The sequence below is a fragment of the Chlorocebus sabaeus genome, chromosome 8 (genome assembly GCF_047675955.1).
Source record: "Chlorocebus sabaeus isolate Y175 chromosome 8, mChlSab1.0.hap1, whole genome shotgun sequence".
NCBI lineage: Eukaryota > Metazoa > Chordata > Mammalia > Primates > Cercopithecidae > Chlorocebus > Chlorocebus sabaeus.
Window position 1 is genome coordinate 58160479 of NC_132911.1, and position 21462 is coordinate 58181940.

At 41.7% G+C, this 21462-nt stretch overlaps 1 protein-coding gene across 7 annotated transcripts in view; it reads left to right on the forward strand.

The window, feature by feature from the left end:
- RGS20 (regulator of G protein signaling 20) overlaps positions 1 to 21462 on the forward strand; it is a 107598-nt gene that overhangs the window by 79064 nt on the left and 7072 nt on the right. For 3 of the 7 annotated variants that reach the window (XM_008000641.3, XM_008000638.3, XM_008000635.3), the window contains exons 2-4: positions 11297 to 11445; positions 12632 to 12688; positions 19943 to 20026. In XM_008000641.3, the coding sequence (XP_007998832.1) occupies positions 11297 to 11445; positions 12632 to 12688; positions 19943 to 20026 (290 nt within the window). The remainder of the gene's footprint in view (positions 1 to 11296; positions 11446 to 12631; positions 12689 to 19942; positions 20027 to 21462) is intronic. The other 4 variants (XM_008000643.3, XM_038000503.2, XM_008000637.3 and 1 more) reach the window with 2 other exon arrangements.

The following is a 21462-nucleotide window of genomic DNA, read 5'->3' on the forward strand; positions in this document are numbered from 1 at the left end:
TAGCATATATTTCTGTACAATTATTGAATCTTTAAATGATTTAAAATGTCAAAATTATAGTACAGTAAACATGAATACAGTCTTAATAATAATCTCTTCTAATTTCATCTGATGAAAGACTTTCATGTTCGTCTGGGCACGGTGACTCACACCTGTAATCCCAACACTTTGGGAGGCTGAGGCAGGAAGATCACCTGAAGTCGGGAGTTCGAGACCAGCCTGACCAACATGGAGAAACCCCATCTCTACTAAAAACACAAAATTAGCCAGGCGTGGTGTCACATGCCTGTAATCCCAGCTACTTGGGAGGCCAAGGCAGGAGAATTGCTTGAACCCGGGAGGTGGAGGTTACGGTGAGCTGAGATCGCACCATTGCACTCCAGCCTGGGCAACAAGAGCAAAACTCCATCTCAAAAAAAAAAAAAAGATTTTCATGTTCAAAAGAAGATAATGTCTTATATATCTAATATTTTCAGCAACCATAAAGTCTAAGTCCATCAATAGGTGAATGGAGAAACAAATAGTGGTACATCCATACAGTGGAATCCTGCTCAGGAATAAAAAGGAATGATCTATTGATATATGCAACAATCTCAAAACAATTGTGCCACATGAAGGAAACCAGACCGAAAAAAAGATGTTCCCTTTTTATAAAAATCAAGAAAATGCAAATTAATGGATATAGAGAGAAAGCAGATCTATGAGTACCAAAGGCAGAGGCATAAGAGGGAAGGAACAAAAGAGAAATTCTCAAGAGGCAGGGTTTTGAGAAAACTTTTGAGGGTGAGGATGTGTTCACCATCTTGATTGTGATGATGGCTTCCCAGGTGTACATGTCAAAACTTATCAAATTATATACCTTAAACATGTGCAGTTTATTGGATGTCTGTTAGACCTCAATAAAGCTGTTTTTAAAAATGTATACAAGTCCAGAGCTCTCCAGTCTCAAAAAAATTTTTTTAATGTATAAGAACAGGCTGGGCCGGGCGCGGTGGCTCAAGCCTGTAATCCCAGCACTTTGGGAGGCCGAGACGGGCGGATCACGAGGTCAGGAGATCGAGACCATCCTGGCTAACACAGTGAAACCCCGTCTCTACTAAAAACACAAAAACTAGCCGGGCGAGGTGGCGGGCGCCTGTAGTCCCCGCTACTCGGGAGGCTGAGGCAGGAGAATGGCGTAAACCCGGGAGGCGGAGCTTGCAGTGAGCTGAGATCCGGCCACTGCACTCCAGCCCGGGCGACAGAGCAAGACTCCGTCTCAAAAAAAAAAAAAAAAAAAAAAAAAAGAACAGGCTGGGCGCAGTGGCTCATGCCTGTAATCCCAGCACTTTGGGAGACTGAGGTGGGCAGATCACCTACAGTCAGGAGCTCAAGATCAGCCTGACTCCCATCTCTACTAAAAATACAAAAATTAGCTGGGCGTGGTGGCGGGTGCCTATAATTCCAGCTACTCGGGAGGCTGAGGCAGGAGAATTGCTTGAACCCAAAAGGTGGAGGTTGCAGTGAGCCAAGATCGCACCATTGCACTCCAGCCTGGGTGACAAGAGCAAAACTACGTATCAAAAAAAAAAAAAGCATAATAACAGACTTTGATAGAATTTACCTTTGACTTCTAATGGCTATATTTGGTCCTCAGAAACCTTATGATGTTCTCTAAGAGTTAGCTCACTCAGTCATTAAAATTCTTCCAGATATTTACAGATAGGTGTGTATAAACAAATAAAATATGTTAGCTTATGACATAGGGCTAGAGAGTTAAAATTAAAACAAAATTTTTAATGTTAATAAGTTAGCACAACTTATTTTGTACCACATAAATAGTGAAAGAAAGCCTGCTTAACTTGAAATGTTATCTTCCAGAAACCTCCAACACATAGCATACTTGTCAGCAAAACACTAACAGTCTGCTCATTAAAGAATGTCTTGAAGAAGACAAAGGTGCCTAGTACTCTTGCTACTTTTCAGTATTTACTCAACTTCCTGGCCAATGCAATAAGACCAGGGTAAGAACAGATACCTTAAAAAGGTACAGGAAACAAAGAGACTAGTGTGATTATGTAGAGATAGTATGATCATCTAATTAAAGAATCAACAGAAAAATTACTGGAACTATAAGAGAATTCAATATAGTATTCTTAGCCTTCCTATATGCCAAAATATCCATTTAGAAAACACAGTTGGGTATCAGGGGAAGATATCATTTATGACAGCAGCAAAAATTGGACTACAAAATATTCAGGAGTAAACCTATCAAAAATGTGCAGGACCTGTTTGAAGAGACCCTTGCCACACACGTAAGAGGGAATTTAAGTGAACGGATACTTCATGGACTGATTGGGAAGACCCAGTGTGGCCAAGATGTTGGAACAGGACTCTCCTGAGACCTTGGGACAGCACCATGTCACCGTCCTTCCTACTTCTGGAAATTAATTAGGATATGGTTTTTTGTTTGTTTTTTTTTTTTTTTTTTTTTTTTTGAGATAGAGTCTCACTGTCACTGAGGCTGGAGTGCAGTGGCATGATCTCGACTCACTGCAACCTCTGCCTCCTGGGTTCGAGTGATTCTCCTGCCTCAGCCTCCAAAATAGCTGAGATTACAGGTGTGTGCCACCACACCCAGCTAATTTTGTTTTGTATTTTTGGTAGAGACAGGTTTTCACCGTGTTGGCCAGGCTGGTCTCGAACTCCTGACTTCAAGTGATCTGCCTGCCTTGGCCTCCCAAGGAATATGTTTTTTTAATGAGGCAAGTTGCATCAATATCTCACAGAAAATAATAGTTACCTGGAGCGTCTTTTGTTCAAAACATCTTGGTTTGGAGATTGTGCTGGCTTGTCCTGTGACCTCAGTGCCCTGAATTGAGTGGATGAAGTGAAACCATGGTTAGGCTGTCTCCTCCACAGGTGAGGTGAAGAGGTTATCCCCGGAGTCGTATGAGCTCAGAGTTTCTGCCTTCGAAGCTGTCTCCCTGTGGTATCCATAAAGCATGACTGTGGCTGACCACGTGTCTCTGCCTCCACCTTTAGGCTAAGTGAGCCACACCAGTTCAGTAACCCCAGCGGAGCACTGTGGGTGGTCTCTGAGTATGTTGGGAGCATCGTTTTCACAGTGGATGAAAGAAGAAAGAACAGTAAAGCCCTTTGATGGGTCTTTCTTGTGGTCCTGAAACTTACATGTGAGACTAATTAAGGCCAGGCGTGGTGGCTCATGCCGGTAATCCCAGCACTTTGAGAGGCCAAAGTGGGCAGATGACGAGGTCAGGAGTTCGAGACCAGCCTGGCTAACATGGTGAAACCCCATCTCTACTAAAAATACAAAAATTAGCTGGGCATGGTGGTGGGCACTTGTAATCCCTGCTATTCGGGAGGCTGAGGCAGGAAAATCATTTGAACCTGAGAGGCAGAGTTTGCAGTGAGCCAAGATCGTGCCATTGCATGCCAGCCTGGGCAACAAGAGTGAAACTCCATCTCAAAAACAAAAGAAATACCTGTGGCTGGCAAACTGGCTGAATAGGAACAGCTCCAGTCTGTAGCTCCCAGTGAGATCAACACAGAAGGTGGGTGATTTCTGCATTTCCAACTGAGGTATCTGGCTCATCTCATTGGGACTGGTTAGACACTGGGTGCAGCCCACAGAGGGCAAGCAGAAGCAGCGTGGGGCGTTGCCTCCCCTGGGAAGTGCAAGGGGTTGGGGAACTCTATCAAATTATAAGAGAATTCAATATAGTATTCTTAGCCTTCCTATATGCCAGAATATCTATTTAGAAAACACAGTTGGGTACCCAGGGAAGCCCTAAGAAACTGTGTCTTGAGGGACAGAGCACTCCAACCCAGATAATACACTTTTCCCACAGTCTTTGCAACCCACAGACCAGAAGATTTCCTCTAGTGCCTACACCACCAGGGCCCTGGGTTTCCAGCACAAAACTGGGTGGCCGTTTGGGCAGACACCAAACAAACTGCAGGAGTTGTTTTTCATACCCCAGTGGTGCCTGGAACACCAGTGAGAGAGAACCATTCACACCCCTAAAAAGGGGACTGAAGCCAGGGAGCCAAGAGGTCTAGCTCAGTGGATCCCACCCCCACAGAGCCCAGCAAGCTAAGATCCAATGGCTCAAAATTCTTGCTGCCAGCACAGAAGTCTGAAGTCAACCTGGGACGCTTGAGCTTGGTAGGGGGAGGGGTGTCCACCATTACTGAGGCTTGAGTAGGTGGTTTTCCCCTCACAGTGTAAACAAAGGCACCAGGACGTCTGAACTAGGCGGAGCACAAGCCGCTGTAGCCAGATTGCCTCCTTAGATTCCCCCTCTCTGGGCAGGGAATCTCTGAAAGAAAGGCAGCAGCCTCAGTCAGGGGCTTATAGATAAAACTCCCATCTCCCTGGGCACCTCGGGGAAGGGGCAACTGTGGGAGCAGCTTCAGCAGACTTACTGCCTGGCAGCTCTGAAGAGAGCAACAGATCTCCCACACAGTGCTTGAGCTCTGCTAAGGGACAGACTGCCTCCTCAAATGGGTCCCTGACCCCCGTGCTTCCTGACTGGGAGACACCTCCCAGCAGGGGTCGACAGACACCTCATACAGGAGAGCTCCAACTGGCATCTGGCGGGTGCCCCTCTGGGACGAACCTTCCAGAGGAAGGAATAGGCAGCAATCTTGGCTCTTCTGCAGCCTTTGCTGGTGATACCCTGGCAAACAGCGTCTGGTGTGGACTTCCAGCAAACTCCAGCAGACCTGCAGCAGAGGGGCCTGACTGTTAGAAAGAAAACTAACAAACAGAAAGGAATAGCATCAACATCAACAAAAAGGACATCCACACAGAACCCCCATCCAAAGATCACCAATATCAAAGATCAAAGATAGATAAATCCATGAAGATGAGGAAAAACCAGCGCAAAAAGGCTGAAAATTCCAAAAACCAGAATGCTTCTTCTATTCCAAAGGATCACAACTCCTCGCCAGCAAGGGAAGAAAACAGGACAAAGAATGAGTTTAACGAATTGACAAAAGTAGGCTTTAGAAGGTGGGTAATAACAAACTCCTTGGAGCTAAAGGAGCATGTTCTAACCCAATGAAAGGAAGCTAAGAACCTTGAAAAAGGTTAGAGGAATTGCTAACTAGAATAACCACTGTAGAGAAGAACATAAATGACCTGATGGAGCTAAAAAACACAGCACAAGAACTTTGTGAAGCATACACAAGTATCAGTAGCCAAATTGATCAAGCAAAAGAAAGGATATCAGAGATTGAAGATCAACTTAATGAAATAAAGTGTGAAGACAAGATTAGAGAAAAAAGAATGAAAAGGAATTAACAAAGCCTCCAAGAAATATGGAACTATGTGAAAAGACCAAACCTATATTTGATTGGTGTACCTGAAAGTGATGGGGAGAATGGAACCGAGTTGGAAAACACTCTGCAGGATATTACCTAGGAGAACTTCCCCAACCCAGCAAGACAGGCCAACATTCAAATTCAGGAAGTACAGAGAACACCACAAAGATACTCCTCAAGAAGAGCAAGCCAAGACACATAATCATCAGATTCACCAAGGTTGAAATGAAGGAAAAAATGTTAAGGGCAGCCAGAGAGAAAGGTCAGGTTACCCACAAAGGGAAGCCCATCAGACTAACAGCAGATCTCTCTGCAGAAACCCTACAAGCCAGAAGAGAGTGGGGGCCAATATTCAATATTCTTTTTTTTTTTTTTTTTTTTTTTTTTTGAGACAGAGTTTTACTCTGTTGCCCAGGCTGGAGTGCAGTGGCATGATCTCGGCTCACTGCAAGCTCTGCCTTCTGGGTTCATGCCATTCTCCTGCCTCAGCCTCCCAAGTAGCTGGGACTACAGGCACCCGCCACCATGCCCAACTAATTTTTTGTATTTTTCAGTATAGACAGGGATTCACCATGTTAGCCAGGATGGTCTTGATCTCCTGACCTCGTGATCTGCCTGCCTCAGCCTCCCAAAGCACTGGGATTACAGGCATGAGCCACCGTGTCTGGCCAACATTCTTAAAGAAAAGAATTTTCAACCCAGAATTTTCTATCCACCCAAACTATGCTTCATAAGCGAAGGAGAAATAAAATCCTTTACAGACAAGCAAATGCTGAGAGATTTTGTCACTACCAGGCCTGCCCTACAAGAGCTCCTGAAGGAAGCACTGAACATGGAAAGGAAAAACCAGCATCAGCCACTGCAAAAACATACCAAATTGTAAAGACCATCAACACTATGAAGAAATTGCATCAACTAATGGGCAAAATAACCAGCTAGCATCATAATGACAGGATCAAATTCACACAAAACAATATTAAACCTAAATGTAAACAAGCTAAATGCCCCAATTAAAAGACACAGACTGGCAAATCGGGTAAAGTTCAAGACCCATTGGTGTGCTGTATTTAGGAGACCCATCTCAAGTGCAGAGACACACGTAGGCTCAAGATAAAGGCATGGAGGAATATTTACTAAGCAAATGGAAAGCAAAAAGAAGCAAGGGTTGCAATCCTAGTCTCTGATAAAACAGACTTTAAACCAACAATGATCAAAAAAGACAAAGAAAAGCATTACATAATGGTAAAGGGATCAATGCAACAAGAAGAGATAACTATCCTAAACATATAGGCACCCAATACAGAAGCACCCAGATTCATAAATCAAGTTCTTAGAGACCTACAAAGAGACTTAGACTCCCACACAATAATAGTGGGAGATTTTAACACCCCACTGTCAATATTAGACAGATCAATGAGACAGAAAATTAACAAGGATATTCAGGACTTGAACTCAGCTCTGGTCCAAGCGGACCTAATACACATCTACAGAACTCTCCATCCCAAATCAACACAATATACATTCTTCTCAGCACCACATTGCACTTATTCTAAAATTGACCACATAATTGAAAGTAAAACACTCCTCAGCAAATGCAAGAGAATGGAAATCATAATAAACAGTCTCTCAGACCACAGTGCAATCAAATTAGAACTCAGGAATAAGAAACTCACTCAAAACTGCACAACTGCATGGAAACTGAACCACCTGCTCCTGAATGACTACTGGGTAAATAACGAAATTAAGGCAGAAATAAATAAGTTCTTTGAAACCAATGAGAACAAAGACACAACATACCAGAATCTCTGGGACACAGTTAAAGCACTGTTTAGAGAGAAATTTTGGCACTAAATGCCCAAAGGAGAAAGCAGGAAAGATCTAGAATGGACACCCTAACATCACAATGAAAAGAACTAGAGAAGCAAGAGCAAACAAATTCAAAAGCTAGCAGAAGACAACAGACAACTAAGATCAGAGCAGAACTGAAGGAGTTACAGACACCAAAAAATCCTTCAAAGAAATTAATGAATCAAGGAACCGGTTTCTGAAAAGATCAACAAAATAGACTACTAGCCAGATTAATAAAGAAGAAAAGAGAGAAGAATCAAATAGACACAATAAAAAAATTATAAAGCCGACATCACCACTGATCCCACAGAAATATAAACTACCATCAGAGAATATTATAAACACCTCTACACAAATAAACTAGAAAATCTAGAAGAAATGGGTAAATTCCTGGATACATACACCCTCCCAAGACTAAACCAGGAAGAAGTCGAATCCCTGAATAGGCCAATAACAAGTTCTGAAATTGAGGCAGTAATTAGTAGCCTACCAACCAAAAAAAGCCCAGGACCATATGGATTCGCAGCCAAATTCTACCAGAGGTACAAAGAGGAGCTGGTACCATTCCAAACAATAGAAACAATAGAAAAAGAGGAACTTGATTCCAGTATCATCCTGATACCAAAACCTGGCAGAGACACAACAAAAAAAGAATATTTCAGGCCAATATTCCTGATGAACATTAATGCGAACATCCTCAATAAAATACTGGCAAACCAAATCCAGCAGCACATCAAAAAGCTTATCCACCACCATCAAGTCAGCTTCATCCCTAGGATGCAAGGCTGGTTCAACATATGCAAATCAATAAACACAATCCATCACATAAACAGAACCAATGACAAAAACCACATGATTATCTCAATAGATGCAGAAAAGGCCTTCGATAAAATTCAACACCCCTTCATGCTAAAAACTCTCAGTAAACTAGGTATTGATGGAATGTATGTCAACATAATAAGAGCTATTTATGATGAACCCACAGTCAATGTCATATTGAATGGGCAAAAGCTGGAGGCATTCCCTTTGAAAACTGGCACAAGACAAGGATGCCTTCTCTCATCAGTCCTGTTCAACATAGTATTGGAAGTTCTGGCCAGGGCAATCAAGCAAGAGAAAGAAATAAATGGTATTCAAATAGGAAGAGAGAGAGTCAAATTGTCTCTGTTTGCAGATGACATGATTGTATATTTAGAAAACCTCATCATCTCAGCCCAAAATCTCCTTAAGCTGATAAGCAATTTCAGCAAAGTCTCAGGATACAAAATGTGCAAAAATCACAAGCATTCCTATACACCAATAATAGACAAACAGAGCAAATCATGACTGAACTCCCATTCACAATTGCTCCAAAGAGAATAAAATACTAGGAATACAACCTACAAGGGATGTGAAGGACCTCTTCAAGGAGAACTACAAACCACTGCTCAAGGAAATAAGAGAGGATACAAACAAATGGAAAAACATTCCATGCTCATGGACAGGAAGAATCAATATCCTGAAAATGGCCATACTGCCCAAAGTAATTTATAGATTCAATGCTGTCTCCATCAAGCTACCATTGACTTTCTTCACAGAATTGGAAAAAACTACTTTAAATTTCATATGGAACCAAAAAAGAGTTTGTATAGCCAAGACAATCCTAAGCAAAAAGAACAAAGCTGGAGGCATCATGCTACCTGACTTTAAACTATACTACAATGCTACAATAACCAAAACAACGTGGTACTGGTACCAAAATACATATATAGACCAATGGAACAGAACAGAGGTCTCAGAAATAATGCCACACATCTACAACCATCTGATCTTTGACAAACCTGACAAAAACAAGGAATGGGGAAAGGATTCCCTATTTAATAAATAGTGTTGGGAAAACTGGCTACCATATGCAGAAAACTGAAATCGGACCCCTTCCTTATACCTTATACAAAAATTAACTCAAGATGGATTAAAGACTTAAACATAAGACCTAAAACCATAAAAACCCTAGAAGAAAACCTAGGCAATACCATTAAGGACATAGGCATGGGCAAAGACTTCATGACTAAAACACCAAAAGCAATGGCAACAAAAGCAAAAATTGACACATGGGATCTAATTAAAATAAAGAACTTCTGCACAGTGAAAGAAACTATCATCAGAGTGAACAGGCAACCTACAGAATGGTAGAAAATTTTTGCAATCTATCCATCTGACAAAAGGCTAATTATCCAGCATCTACAAGGAACTTAAATTTACAAGAAAAAAACAACCCCATCAAAAAGTGGGCAAAGGATATGAATAGACACTTCTCAAAATAAGACATTTATGCAGCCAACAAACATATGAAAAAAAGTTCTTCATCACTGGTCATTAGAGAAATGCAAATCAAAACCACAATGAGATACCATCTCACACCAGTTAGAATGGTAATCATTAAAAAGTCAGGAAACAACAGGTGCTGGAGAGGACGTGGAGAAACAGGGACACTTTTACACTGTTGGTGGGAGTGTGAATTAGTTCAACCATTATGGAAGACAGTGTGGCGATTCCTCAAGGATCTAGAACCAGAAATACCATTTGACCCAGCAATCCTATTACTGAGTATATACCCAAAGGATTAGAAATCATTCTACTATAAAGACCCATGCACATGTATGTTTATTGCAGCACTGTTCACAATAGCAAAGACTTGGAACCAACCCAAATGCCCATCAATGATAGACTGGATAAAGAAAATGTGGCACATATACACCATGGAATACTATGCAGTCATAAAAAAGGGATGAGTTCATGTCCTTTGCAGGAACATGGATGAAGCTAGAAATCATCATTCTCAGCAAACTAACACAAGAACAGAAAACCAAACACTGCATGTTCTCACTCATAAGTGGGAGTTGAACAATGAGAACACATGGACACAGGGAGGGGAACATCACACACTGGGGCCTGTCAGGGGGTGGGGGGCTACGGGAGAGATAGCATTAGGAGAAATACCTAATGTAGATGATGGGTTGATGGATGCAGCAAACCACCATGGCACGTGTATACCTATGTAACAAACCTGCACATTCTGCACATGTATCCCAGAACTTAAAGTTTAATTTTAAAAATAAAAATAAATAAAATAATTAGAACAAAGTCCAGTAGTATAGAGGATTAGGTAATAATCAATAGGAACAGACAAATCTAATGTTGAAATAGAATAATAGATCCAGAAATTAATTCCAAAGTCCTATCTATGGTTCTTTAATGTGTGTGTCCTTGATTTTAGCTTGCAATTAGCTCCATCAAGTGATAGTATCCAATGTATAATGGGCTTAGCAATTTATTGCTTGTCTTGCTGCTTCTATATCTCTCTTCTTTCACATTCTTGGAGTCCCCAACAACAGGGCAGAGGCTGAAGGGCACAGATCTTTTGTGTCGTATGGCTTGGCCTCCACTGAAGTAGGCGAGGGTGACCGTCCCTGGTATGGCAAGACAGGTCTGGGCAGGCCACAGTCTGGCTCTCCTGCCTGGCTTCCTGGGAATAATTGAGCAATTACTCTATACCAGGCGGGGTTCTGAATGCTTCCACATCCCAATTTCGATCACTTCTGCAAGGTGACGCAGCTAGGAAAGGTGACTCCGGCCATTCTGGCCTCCAGGACTCCCCTTCTCTTCTGACCTCTCCTCAGTCGCTGTATTAGCCGGGCCGCCCTTCCCATGTTGACCTCCTCCCATATTTGCGTGTTGGCCTCACAGGCAGCGTCATGAAGCAGCCACCATCCCTGCCCCTCTTTGGTTCAGGCCACAGGGATGCCCGGAGCTGGGAACGGCCCTGCGTAGCACTGCCTGCGGAGTCTTCAGTGCGTGTGCGTTTCTGTCTCCTTTACTGAACTGTGAGCGCCTAAGGCGGGGCCTTCCATCTGCTAGCTTATCCCTGGAATGTATCTCAGTGCTTGGCAGAGGATAAGCATTACATGTTGGATACATTAATTGATCCTAAGATTCTAAGCACTAAATTTTACGAGAAGTAGCAAAAATGACCTGAATATAGTCGCACTATATCTGTTCAATGATCCAGACAGCTGACTCCCTGGGCTTACGCCTTCATAACGCTGGAACCCCCTCCGCTTTGTTCCTCTCCCTCTTGCAGCCGATGGGATCAGAGCGGATGGAGATGCGGAAGCGGCAGATGCCCCTCGCCCAGGACGCACCAGGCGCCGCCCCAGGCCAGCCCGGAGCGGGGAGTCGCGGGTCTAACGCATGCTGCTTCTGCTGGTGCTGCTGTTGTAGCTGCTCATGGTAAGGTTTCAGACTTTTTAATTAATGTGCCCCTGACTGGGAAGTGGCACCTCTGAATAGTGGTGGTAGCTTACCGTTAATTCAGTGTTTTTTAAGCAACTACTATATGCCTGACACAGAGGGACACCCCAGAAATAACAACAGGCTACATCTGACTACCTCTCAAGGGGCTTATGCTTAGATCCCTCAAATCAGGCCACCGTGTGTTAAACAACTAAAGAACAACCTCAGGCGGTTCACGATTGACTATCAACATTTGGGCAGAAATGGTTAGAAAGAATTGAACTAGGGGCACTCCTGGGGTAATGAAGGCTTAGGATCTAAGATGGGTCTTAAAGGTTAGGACGATGAAGTAAAGGGAGCCTGGATTTTACCTTCTGCTGCTTCCATTTCATAAATTTTGTTTTGTAATAAAGAGAAATGTCAAAATATGTGTTTCAAATAGAGACAAATATTAAAATATATGCTAACTTACTGGGTAGAGAAAGACACACAGACAGTCATTGCTTTAAAAAGGATGTAAAACATCCGTGACCCTTTGAGTAGCTGTTAAAGGTCTGGAGAAAAGGAGATAATTTACACCTAAAAATCATAGGAACTTTACGTTACATCTTTGGAGTCTTGGATATGAAAAGTGCTTAGTGTCAGCCAAATCTGTGAACCACTCTGGGCAATCAAATCATCCTAAATTTATGTAGGCTTGGCAATAAGTTAGACCAAGACCTCACTGTCCTGTGGAAAAGAAGAAAAACTGATATTGGACTGATCACGAACCGCAAAATGGAACTAACAGAACTGATCCCTGGGAAGGAGATTGGAGGCTGAAAATAAAATGCCCGGGGAAGTTTGGTGGCTCCTGCCCAACTCAGGCTACTATTCATTTCCAAGAAGTTCCAATCTAGTGGAAGGGACACAGCAGTAGAACATCCACCAGGGGGATCCCGATACTGATGGTCTCTTCATTCCCACAGCAAGAGGAAACATGTGGCCGGGGCTGACAGCTAGGCAGTGTCAAGGTGAGACTTCAGCCCTGGTAGGAATCTGGACAGCTCTGCAGGAAGCCAGAGGAGAGGCGCTGGTCGTGGGCAGAGGAAATGCGTGGGTGTCCAGGGCCTGCCCTAGAGGAGGAAAACAGCAGTGGTGGCCAGACTGCGTTTAGGGGCCTATATTCTCACTCTGCCCGTAGGTCTCAGTGTGGAAACGAGACGATCCTCCTAGAGATGTGCAGGATGTCCGAGTGCAGGTGAGACTCCAGTTGATGTTCAAACCTTCCCCTCCTTCCTTTCTCTGCTGCCTCGTGCGCAGGGTGTGTTAGGCAGCTGACATGCTGACCTGAACAGCATATTGTCCAGGGATAGTGTAAGGTTAGAGGGCGGGGCATGTCCCAGAGCAGGCTCCTCCTACAGGTAACAAGTAGGACAAATAAAATAATCTGTACCTAGACACTATCATCACCACCATAGCCAACACTTCTGTAGCACTTAGGTGTGTGTAGAAGAGACAATAGAGCAATGTCTTCAAAGTGCTGGAGAAAAGTAACTGAAAACTAAGTCAAACCATAATTCAAGAGTGTGGGTAAAATAAGACATTCTCAGACATACGAAGGCCAACCACGTTTATTGCCTGCAAACCTAAAAGAACTGAAGAAAGGGCCTAGTTCAGAGGGATAAAAGGGAACCCAGAGGAAAGACCCAGGAAACAAGTAACAATTGTAGCTACAATGGGGTCAAATATTGATATAAAATGTGGCACTGAATTTTGTGTTAAAAAAGTGTGAAACCAAAGCTGTAAACAGTCTCATGTCAATGACAGAGAAATCAAATAATTCAGACTTTCTTAGAAAAAATTATTATAAGAAAATTTTCTTTCAAAAGTAATGTTATTCATAATTAGTCCAAAAATACACCCTATCGTTTTAATATCAGTGAAAGGCAATAAATCCAGAAAACTTTACCAACACGTGACAAAAGTGGCATCAGCAAAGGAGAAAATGAACTATTCAGTAAATAGCAGGATACTTGGTCTTTGGGTACCAACTCATCCCCACTGATAGCATTTTCTCAGTTTTAGCACTGAAAAGTCCCACAGCCCAGAAAACCTGAAAACCCTAGGCAAACCAGGAAAATTGGTCATCCTGCTTGGTATCCAAATATATAAAAATATATTTATATTCCTACATAGCACCATGTACAAAAATCAATTCCCACCTTTAAAAAAAGATCCGCTGGGTGCGGTGGCTCACGCCTGTAATCCCAGCACTTTGGGAGGCCGACGCAGGAGGATCACAAGGCAGGCTGATCAAGAGATCGAGACCACCCCGGACAACATGGTGAAACCCCGTTTCTACTAAAAATACAACAATTAGTCAGGCACGGTGGCAGGCACCTGTAATCCCAGCTACTCGGGAAGCTGAGGCAGGAGAATTACTTGAACCCAGGGGCGGAGGTTGCAGTGAGCCAAGATTACGCCACTGCACTCCAGCCTGGGCAGCAGTGAGACTCCATCTCAAAAAAAAAAAGAAAAAAAAAAGGGAATGAGTGACCCAGCACTTTGGGAAGCCGAGGTGGGTGGATCACCTGAAGTCAGGAGTTCGGGACCAGCCTGGTTAACATGGTGAAACCCCGTCTGTACTAAAAAAAAATACAAAAAATTAGCCAGGCATGGTGGTGCATGCTTGTAATCCCAGCTACTTGGGAAGCTGAGGTGGGAGAATCACTTGAACCCAGGAGATGGAGGCTGCAATGAGCTGAGATCGCAACATTGCACTCCAGCCTGGGCAATAAGAGCGAAACTCTGTATCGGAAAAAAAAAAAAAGAATGAAGCCTTGACACCGCCAAAATATAGCATGAACTGTGAAAACATTATGCTAAGTGAAAGAAACTAGATATGAAAGACCACATATTTTATTATTCCACTTACATGAAACGTCCAGAATAGGTAAATTCAAAGAGACAGAAAGTAGATTAGCAGTTGCCTATGAGTAAGGAAGATGGAGTTACTGCTAATGTGTAGAGTTCTTTCTGGGGATGATGAAATGTTCCAACATCATGGCAATAGTTATACCACTCTGTAAATATACTAAAAGCCATGGAATTATACGGTTCAATTTGGCAACTTGTATAGTATGCAAATCATATCTTTTTTTTTTTTTTTTTTGCAGTGGAATCTTGCTCTGTCACCCAGGCTGGAGCGCAGTGGTGCGATCTCGGCTCACTGCAACTTAAGCTTCCCGGGTTCCAGCGATTCTCCTGCCTCAACCTCACAAGTAGCTGGGATTACAGGTGCACACCACCACGCCCAGCTAATTTTTGTAGTTTTAGTAGAGATGGGGTTTCTCCATGTTGGCCAGACAGGTCTCGAACTCCTGACCCCAGGTGATCTGCCCGCCTCAGCCTTCCAAAGTGCTGGGATTACAGGTGTGAGCCATCAGGCCAGCCAAATTATATCTTAATAAAGCTATTCTTAAAATATGTTTAACAAAAGATACTAAAAATAAAACGAAAACATAAAACATACTCAGATAAGATAGTTACAGTGCAATTAACAAGCAATTCATGTATAGGATAAAGAACATTAAAATACATTAATAAATAAGAACCAAAAGAGTCAGCAAATGAAATGGAACAGAAAATAATCTGCTTGTATTTCCTACCAACAAGGATCAGAAAAATGAAAGTTAAATATACACCCTTTTAAAACCTATACCCTGGCAGATCACCTGAGCCCAGGAGCTCGAGAACAGCCTGGGCAACATGGTGAAACACCATCTTTACAAAAAGCACAAAAATTGGCTGGGCGTGGTGGCTCATGCCTGTAATCTCAGTACTTTGGGAGGCCAAGGCAGGTGAATCACCTGAGGTCGGGAATTGGAAACCAGCCTTACCGACATGGAGAACCTCATCTCTACTAAAAATACAAAATTATCCAGGCATGGTGGCACATGCCCATAATCCCAGCTACTCAGGAGGTTGAGGCAGGAGAATCACTTGAACCTGGGAGGCAGAGGTTTCGGTGAGCCGAGATCGCACCATTGCGCTTCAGCCTAGGCAAACAAGAGCAAAACTCCATCTCAAAAAAGAAAATAAAATAAAACACAAAAATTAGCCAGGCATGGTGGCGCACACCTGTAGTCCCAGCTACTCAGGAGGCTGAGGTGGGAGGATCGCTGGAGCCCAGGGAGGTTGAGGCTGCAGTGAATTATATTGTGCTATTGCACTCCATTGTATGTAACAGAGTGAGACTCTGTCTGAAAAACAAAAACAAGAACAAAAAAAAAAAAAGAAAGAAAAGGAAAACCTATACCCTGGAAAAACTTCTCACACCCCTGCAATAAAAGGAGACATGTATGAGAGGATTCACTACAGCATTCATCTGAGTGAGAAAAATTGTAAATGGTTCTAAAGGGCATAGACAGGAGAATGAATGAATATACTGTGGTATAGTTATACAATCCACTACCATACAGCATTTAAATTCATATACTAGAAAAACAAAACTAAACAAATAAATAGGTTAGGTGCGGTGGCTCACGCCTCTAATCCCAGCACTTTGGGAGGCCAAGGCAGAAAGATTGCTTGAGCCCAGGAGTTCGAGACTAGCTGAGGCAACATAGCAAGACCATGTCACCACTGAAAAAAAAAAAAAAAAAAAAAGTTAGCCAGGCATGGTGGCATGTGCCTGTAGTCCCAGCTACTCTAGAAGCTGAGGCGGAAGGATCACTTGAACCCAGTTCAAGGCTGCAGTGAGCTATGATCATGCTACTGCACTCCAGCCTGGGCAACAGAGTGAGACCTTGTCTCAGAAATAAATAAATTCATATGCTAGAGGGAAAAAAAACAAATTACAAAGCAATATATGTTACATAATTACATTTATACTATGTTTAAAAATACATTTATGAATATAATATAGTAGCATAACTATGAATTGGAATGGTAAACAGTAAGTTAAAAATGGTGGCACTCTCTAGGGTAAAGAGGAAGAAATGAGATGGGAAAAGTACACAGCAAACTTCAACTGTTTAAGTAGTGAATTTCCTTTTTTTTTTTACCACACTTTTGAGATTTATCCATATTAATATACATAGTCAAGTCAATTTTCGAGAAAGGTAAATGGCAATTTGTTTTCTAGGTACTTGTGAATCTTTCTCAACATTTTGCTGTAAGGCCTTCCGGTATTTAGTGTTATAAGGGAAGGCATGCTGATTCTTGTTCTCTTGAATATAAAGTTTTTTTTCCTTTCTAGTAAGTTTTCTCTTTATCATTCAAAATTTTACCCAAATGTATCTGGCCGTGGGTCTTCTTTTACTGAAAATTCCTAAAACACAGCGAGCTACTACAGACATCTTCTAGTTCTGCTGTAATAATAACAGTGGACCAAGGTAAAGAAAACTTCACACAAAAAAATTCTTCTCGTTTTCAAAAACACATTGTCTCTTTAAAACATTCTGACTTGAAATGAGGCAAAAAGTGTATCACAGCTTAAATAAGTTTGCATTATTTAGTTTGCAGGAGAGCTTCTGGTTCTCTGAGGACTCTCCTGTCAAATTCATCTCTTTTTTTCTCTGGTTTTTCATACCCACTGAGCAGTAATGTGTTCTGCTTACAAAAGAAGCCTTGGAAGTCATGCAGAGAGCGTACCACTCAGATGCCTCTCAAGTTTTTTTTGGTTGGATTTTTTTTAAAGAAGCCATTATTTGCTGAAACTTTTTAGCCCTGACATCATGAAAGAAGGAAGTCAAAAGGGTTCCTGCATTTCTAATGATTTTGCCTTTAAAGAAAAACAGAGCTACACACACACACACACACACACACAGAAAATTTATAAAACAGATGTGCTAAAAACAGACTGAAAAACTTTTATAAAATAAAGTGTTAAGAAAAGATATAATAAAGAATATAGAAAATACAGCAGCAACAAGATAAAGAAAATCCCAGTTGTCAGTGATAACATCCATTTTTAAGTTGATAGGATGCTGAAAGCATTCCTGCTAAAATCATAAATAAGGCAAAATGTTCACAATCTCTACTACTATTTAACAATGTATTTGGCCAGGCGCAATGGCTCATACCTGTAATCCCAACACTTTGGGAGGCCGAGGTGGGCAGATCACAAGGTCAGGAATTCGAGACCAGCCTGACCAACATGGTGAAACCCCGTCTCTACTAAAAATACAAAAATTAGCTGGGCGTGGTGGCACGCACCTGTAATCCCAGCTACTCAGGAGGCTGAGGGAAGAGAATCGCTTGAACCCAGGAGGCGGAGGTTGTAGTGAGCTGAAATCAGGCCACTGCACTCCAGCCTGGGCAACAGAGCAAGACCCTGTCTCAAAAAAAAAAAAATGTATTTTAGGCGTTAGCTAATTAAACAAGAAAAACAATTAGAGGCCTGAGAATTGGAAATAAAGAGGTAAAATTCTTCCTGTTTGCAGATGAAATCCCAAGAGAATTATAGCTGTAACTGATACAAATACAGAAGAATTCAGAAATAGGAAGGATATAAAATTATCATTAAAGTAATACTCTTTAGGCCTCAGATCTTAAAATAAAGAACACTTCCATTTCAATAATAAAATGCAAATAAATCAATTTAGAAATAGTCAAAAGATCTGAATACACATCTCTCCAAAGAAGAGGTACACAGAGCTAGTAAATGCATGAAAAGATGTTCCACATCAGTAGTCATTAGCAAAATGCAAATCAAAACCACAATGAAATACCACTTCACACCCACTTATGAAGCTAGAATAAAAAAGACAACAGTAACTGTTGGCAAGGACATGGAGAAATTAGATCCCTCAAATATTACCATGTGAAATGGTGCAATTGCTTTGTAAAATAGTTTGGGAGTTCCTCAGAATGTTAAATCTCAAGTTACCATATGACTCAGCAGTTCTACTCCGAGGTTTCTACTTAAGGAATAAGAAACACAAATATATGTTTGCACGTACTTGCACAGGAATGTGCATAGCAGCATGATTCATGCAGCCAAAATGTGGAAACAACTCGAATGTCTATCTGCTGATGAATGGATAAACGAAATGTGATGTGTCTATCCAAACAATGAGATGTTATTCAACTGGAAAAAGAAACGAAGTGCCGATACATGCTACGGCATGGGTTAAGTGCAAAAACATTATGCCAAGTGAAAGGAGACAGCCAGCAAAGATAACATACCGTAGGTTCCAGAACGGGCAGATCTATAGAGACAGGAAGCGGATTCGTGCTTGCCTAGGGCCGGTAGAGTGGGGAGATACCGGTGATAAGCGGTGACTGCTTACTGGTGGGGTTTCTTTTGGGGGTGATGACAATGTTCTGGAATTAGATGGCAGGGATGGTTGCACAACTTTGTGAGTATACTAAAAACCACTGAATTGTACACTCTAAACAGATAAACTTGGTGGCATATGAATGATAGCTCAATCAAGTGATTAAGAAAGTGGCCAGGCGCGGTGGCTCATGCCTGTAATCCCAGGACTTTGGGAGGCCCAGGTGGGTGGATCACTTGAGGTTAGGAGTTCAAAACCAGCCTGGCCAACATGGTGAAACCAAATACAAAAATTAGCCGGGCGTGTTGGTGCATGCCTGTAGTCCCAGCTACTCAGGAGACTGAGGCACAAGAATCACTTGAACCCAGTAGGCAGAGTTTGCAGTGAGCTGAGATAATGCCACAGCACTGCAGCCTGGGCAGCAGAGCAAGACTTCGTCTCAAAAAAAAAAAAAAAATAGCATTCATATTACAAACAATAACCAGTTAAAAGATGAGATAAAAGTATAAATTCCATTTACAGTAACAACAAAAATACTTGGAATAAGTTTACAGACAAATGTACAGAATGTGTATAAGAAAACAAACTCTTTAGAGAAATACATAGATTTTGATTATGCACTTTCCTAGTTTTCTCTACTACTTTTGTATATGTGCCTATAAATATATGAAGCCTCCATTTTGACTGGAAACAAAGCCTAGAGGATGTACACTTTTTTAAGATACAAAAAATGAAATGAAACCCCATAACATTCCTGACAGTCTTACTTTTTACTATTTTCATTTTTTAAATTTGTGTATTAAATAGAGACGGGGTCTTGCTATGATGCCCAGGTTGGTCTTAAACCCCTGGCCTCAAGCGATCCTCCTGCCTTGGCCTCCCAAAGTGCTGGGATTACAGGCATGAGCCACCATGCCCAACCCTTTTTTACTATTTTCTAATGAATCTGTTTTTATTTAAAAAATCATTATTCTAAGTATAATTGAACACAATAATTTCTAACTCTTTCTCAATAGTAGAAACCACAATGTTATAATTTACATTTCTAGTATCTTACTGTCATGCTTTTGGTTTGCTTGGGAAAACTAACTGGGGTCATTTTCTTTTCCAAGCAGAGGAAGAAATTCTATTAATACTTCGGGATCTGAAGTTATCTTTAAAATATTTGTAAAAAATCTTTTCTTGGCAGAGACTGAGCTGTCAACATGTGAATGTCTCTTTTTTTGCAGTCTCACTGTTAGAAACCAGGAAGATCAGAGGCCCACAATAGCTTCCCATGAACTCAGAGCAGACCTTCCAACCTGGGAAGAAAGGTGAAATCGCACGTTCTTTTACTTCACTAAACTAACAGAAATACTAACCTCTTTCTTTTCTTTGCCTTGTATGTTTCAACAGAACACACACTTTCTCTAACTGCAATTTAGTAACATCCAATCATCATGTGGCCTCACATTCCTCCCCTGCAGAATTCCATTTAATTCATCGTGTGACAGGGAGAGAAATCAGTTCTATTATTAGTCTAATCCCCTTGCTAATTGCAAATACAAATAGATGCTTCCTAACAAAACATATTATATTTTTATATAACAAACTTTTATTTTTTTTAAATAAAAATATGTTATATAATAAACGGTGGCCAGGCACGGTGGCTCACACCTGTAATCCCAGCACTTTGGAAGGTCGAAGTGTGTGGATCACCCGAGGTCAGGAGTTTGAGACCAGCCTGGCCAACATGGTGAAACCCCTTTTCATTAAAATACAAAAATTAGCGGGGCATGATGGCACACGCCTGTAATCCCAGCTGTTCAGAAGGCTGAGGCAGGAAGAATTGCTTGAACCCCGGAGACGGAGGTTGCAGTAAGCCAAGACTGCACCACTGCACCCCAGCCTAGGAGACAGAGCAAGACTCCATCTCAATAAATGAATAAATAAATAAATAAGTAATAAAACGAAAGGGAGAGGGAGAAAGAAAAAGCTATAGATGCTTGCCAAAAATTAAATGGTATATAAGTAAAGAAAGTGATCTAACCTCTAAGAGAGTAAACACTGTTAACACATTTCTTTTCTTTTTTTTTTTTTTGGAGATGGAGTCTAGCTCTGTCGCCCAGGGTAGAGTGCAGTGGTGCGATCTTGACTCACTGCAACCTCTGCCTCCCGGGTTCAAGTGATTCTCATGCCTCAGCCTCCCAAGTAGCTGGGATTACAGGTACCCACCACCACACCTGGCTAATTTTTGTATTTTTAGTAGAGATGGGGTTTCACCATGTTGGCCAGGCTGGTCTCGAACTCCTGACCTCAGGTGATCCACCCGCCTTGGCCTCCCAAAGTGCTAGGATTACAAGCGTGAGCCACTGTGCCCAGCCTGTTAACACATTTCTTAAAAAAAATGACCTGGAAGATTTGAAAACAAACAAAATAGAAGTTTTAAAAATGAAATATTATTGTTCAAATTGTTTTAAAATTGATGATTGAAATAGAAGATTAGATACAGCTAAATAAATAATTGGTGAACCTGAAGGTATCCAAAAAGACCCATATAACAAGGAGATTGAAATACAGTTTGAGTATCCCTTATCCAAAATGCTTGGAACTAGAAATGTTTCAGATTTCAGATTTTTTCAGATTTCAGAATATTTGCATTATACTTACCAGTGGCTCACACCTGTAATCCCAGCACTTTGGGAGGCCAAGGTGGGTGGATCACCCAAGGTCAGGAGTTCCAGACCAGCCTGGCCAACATGATGAAATC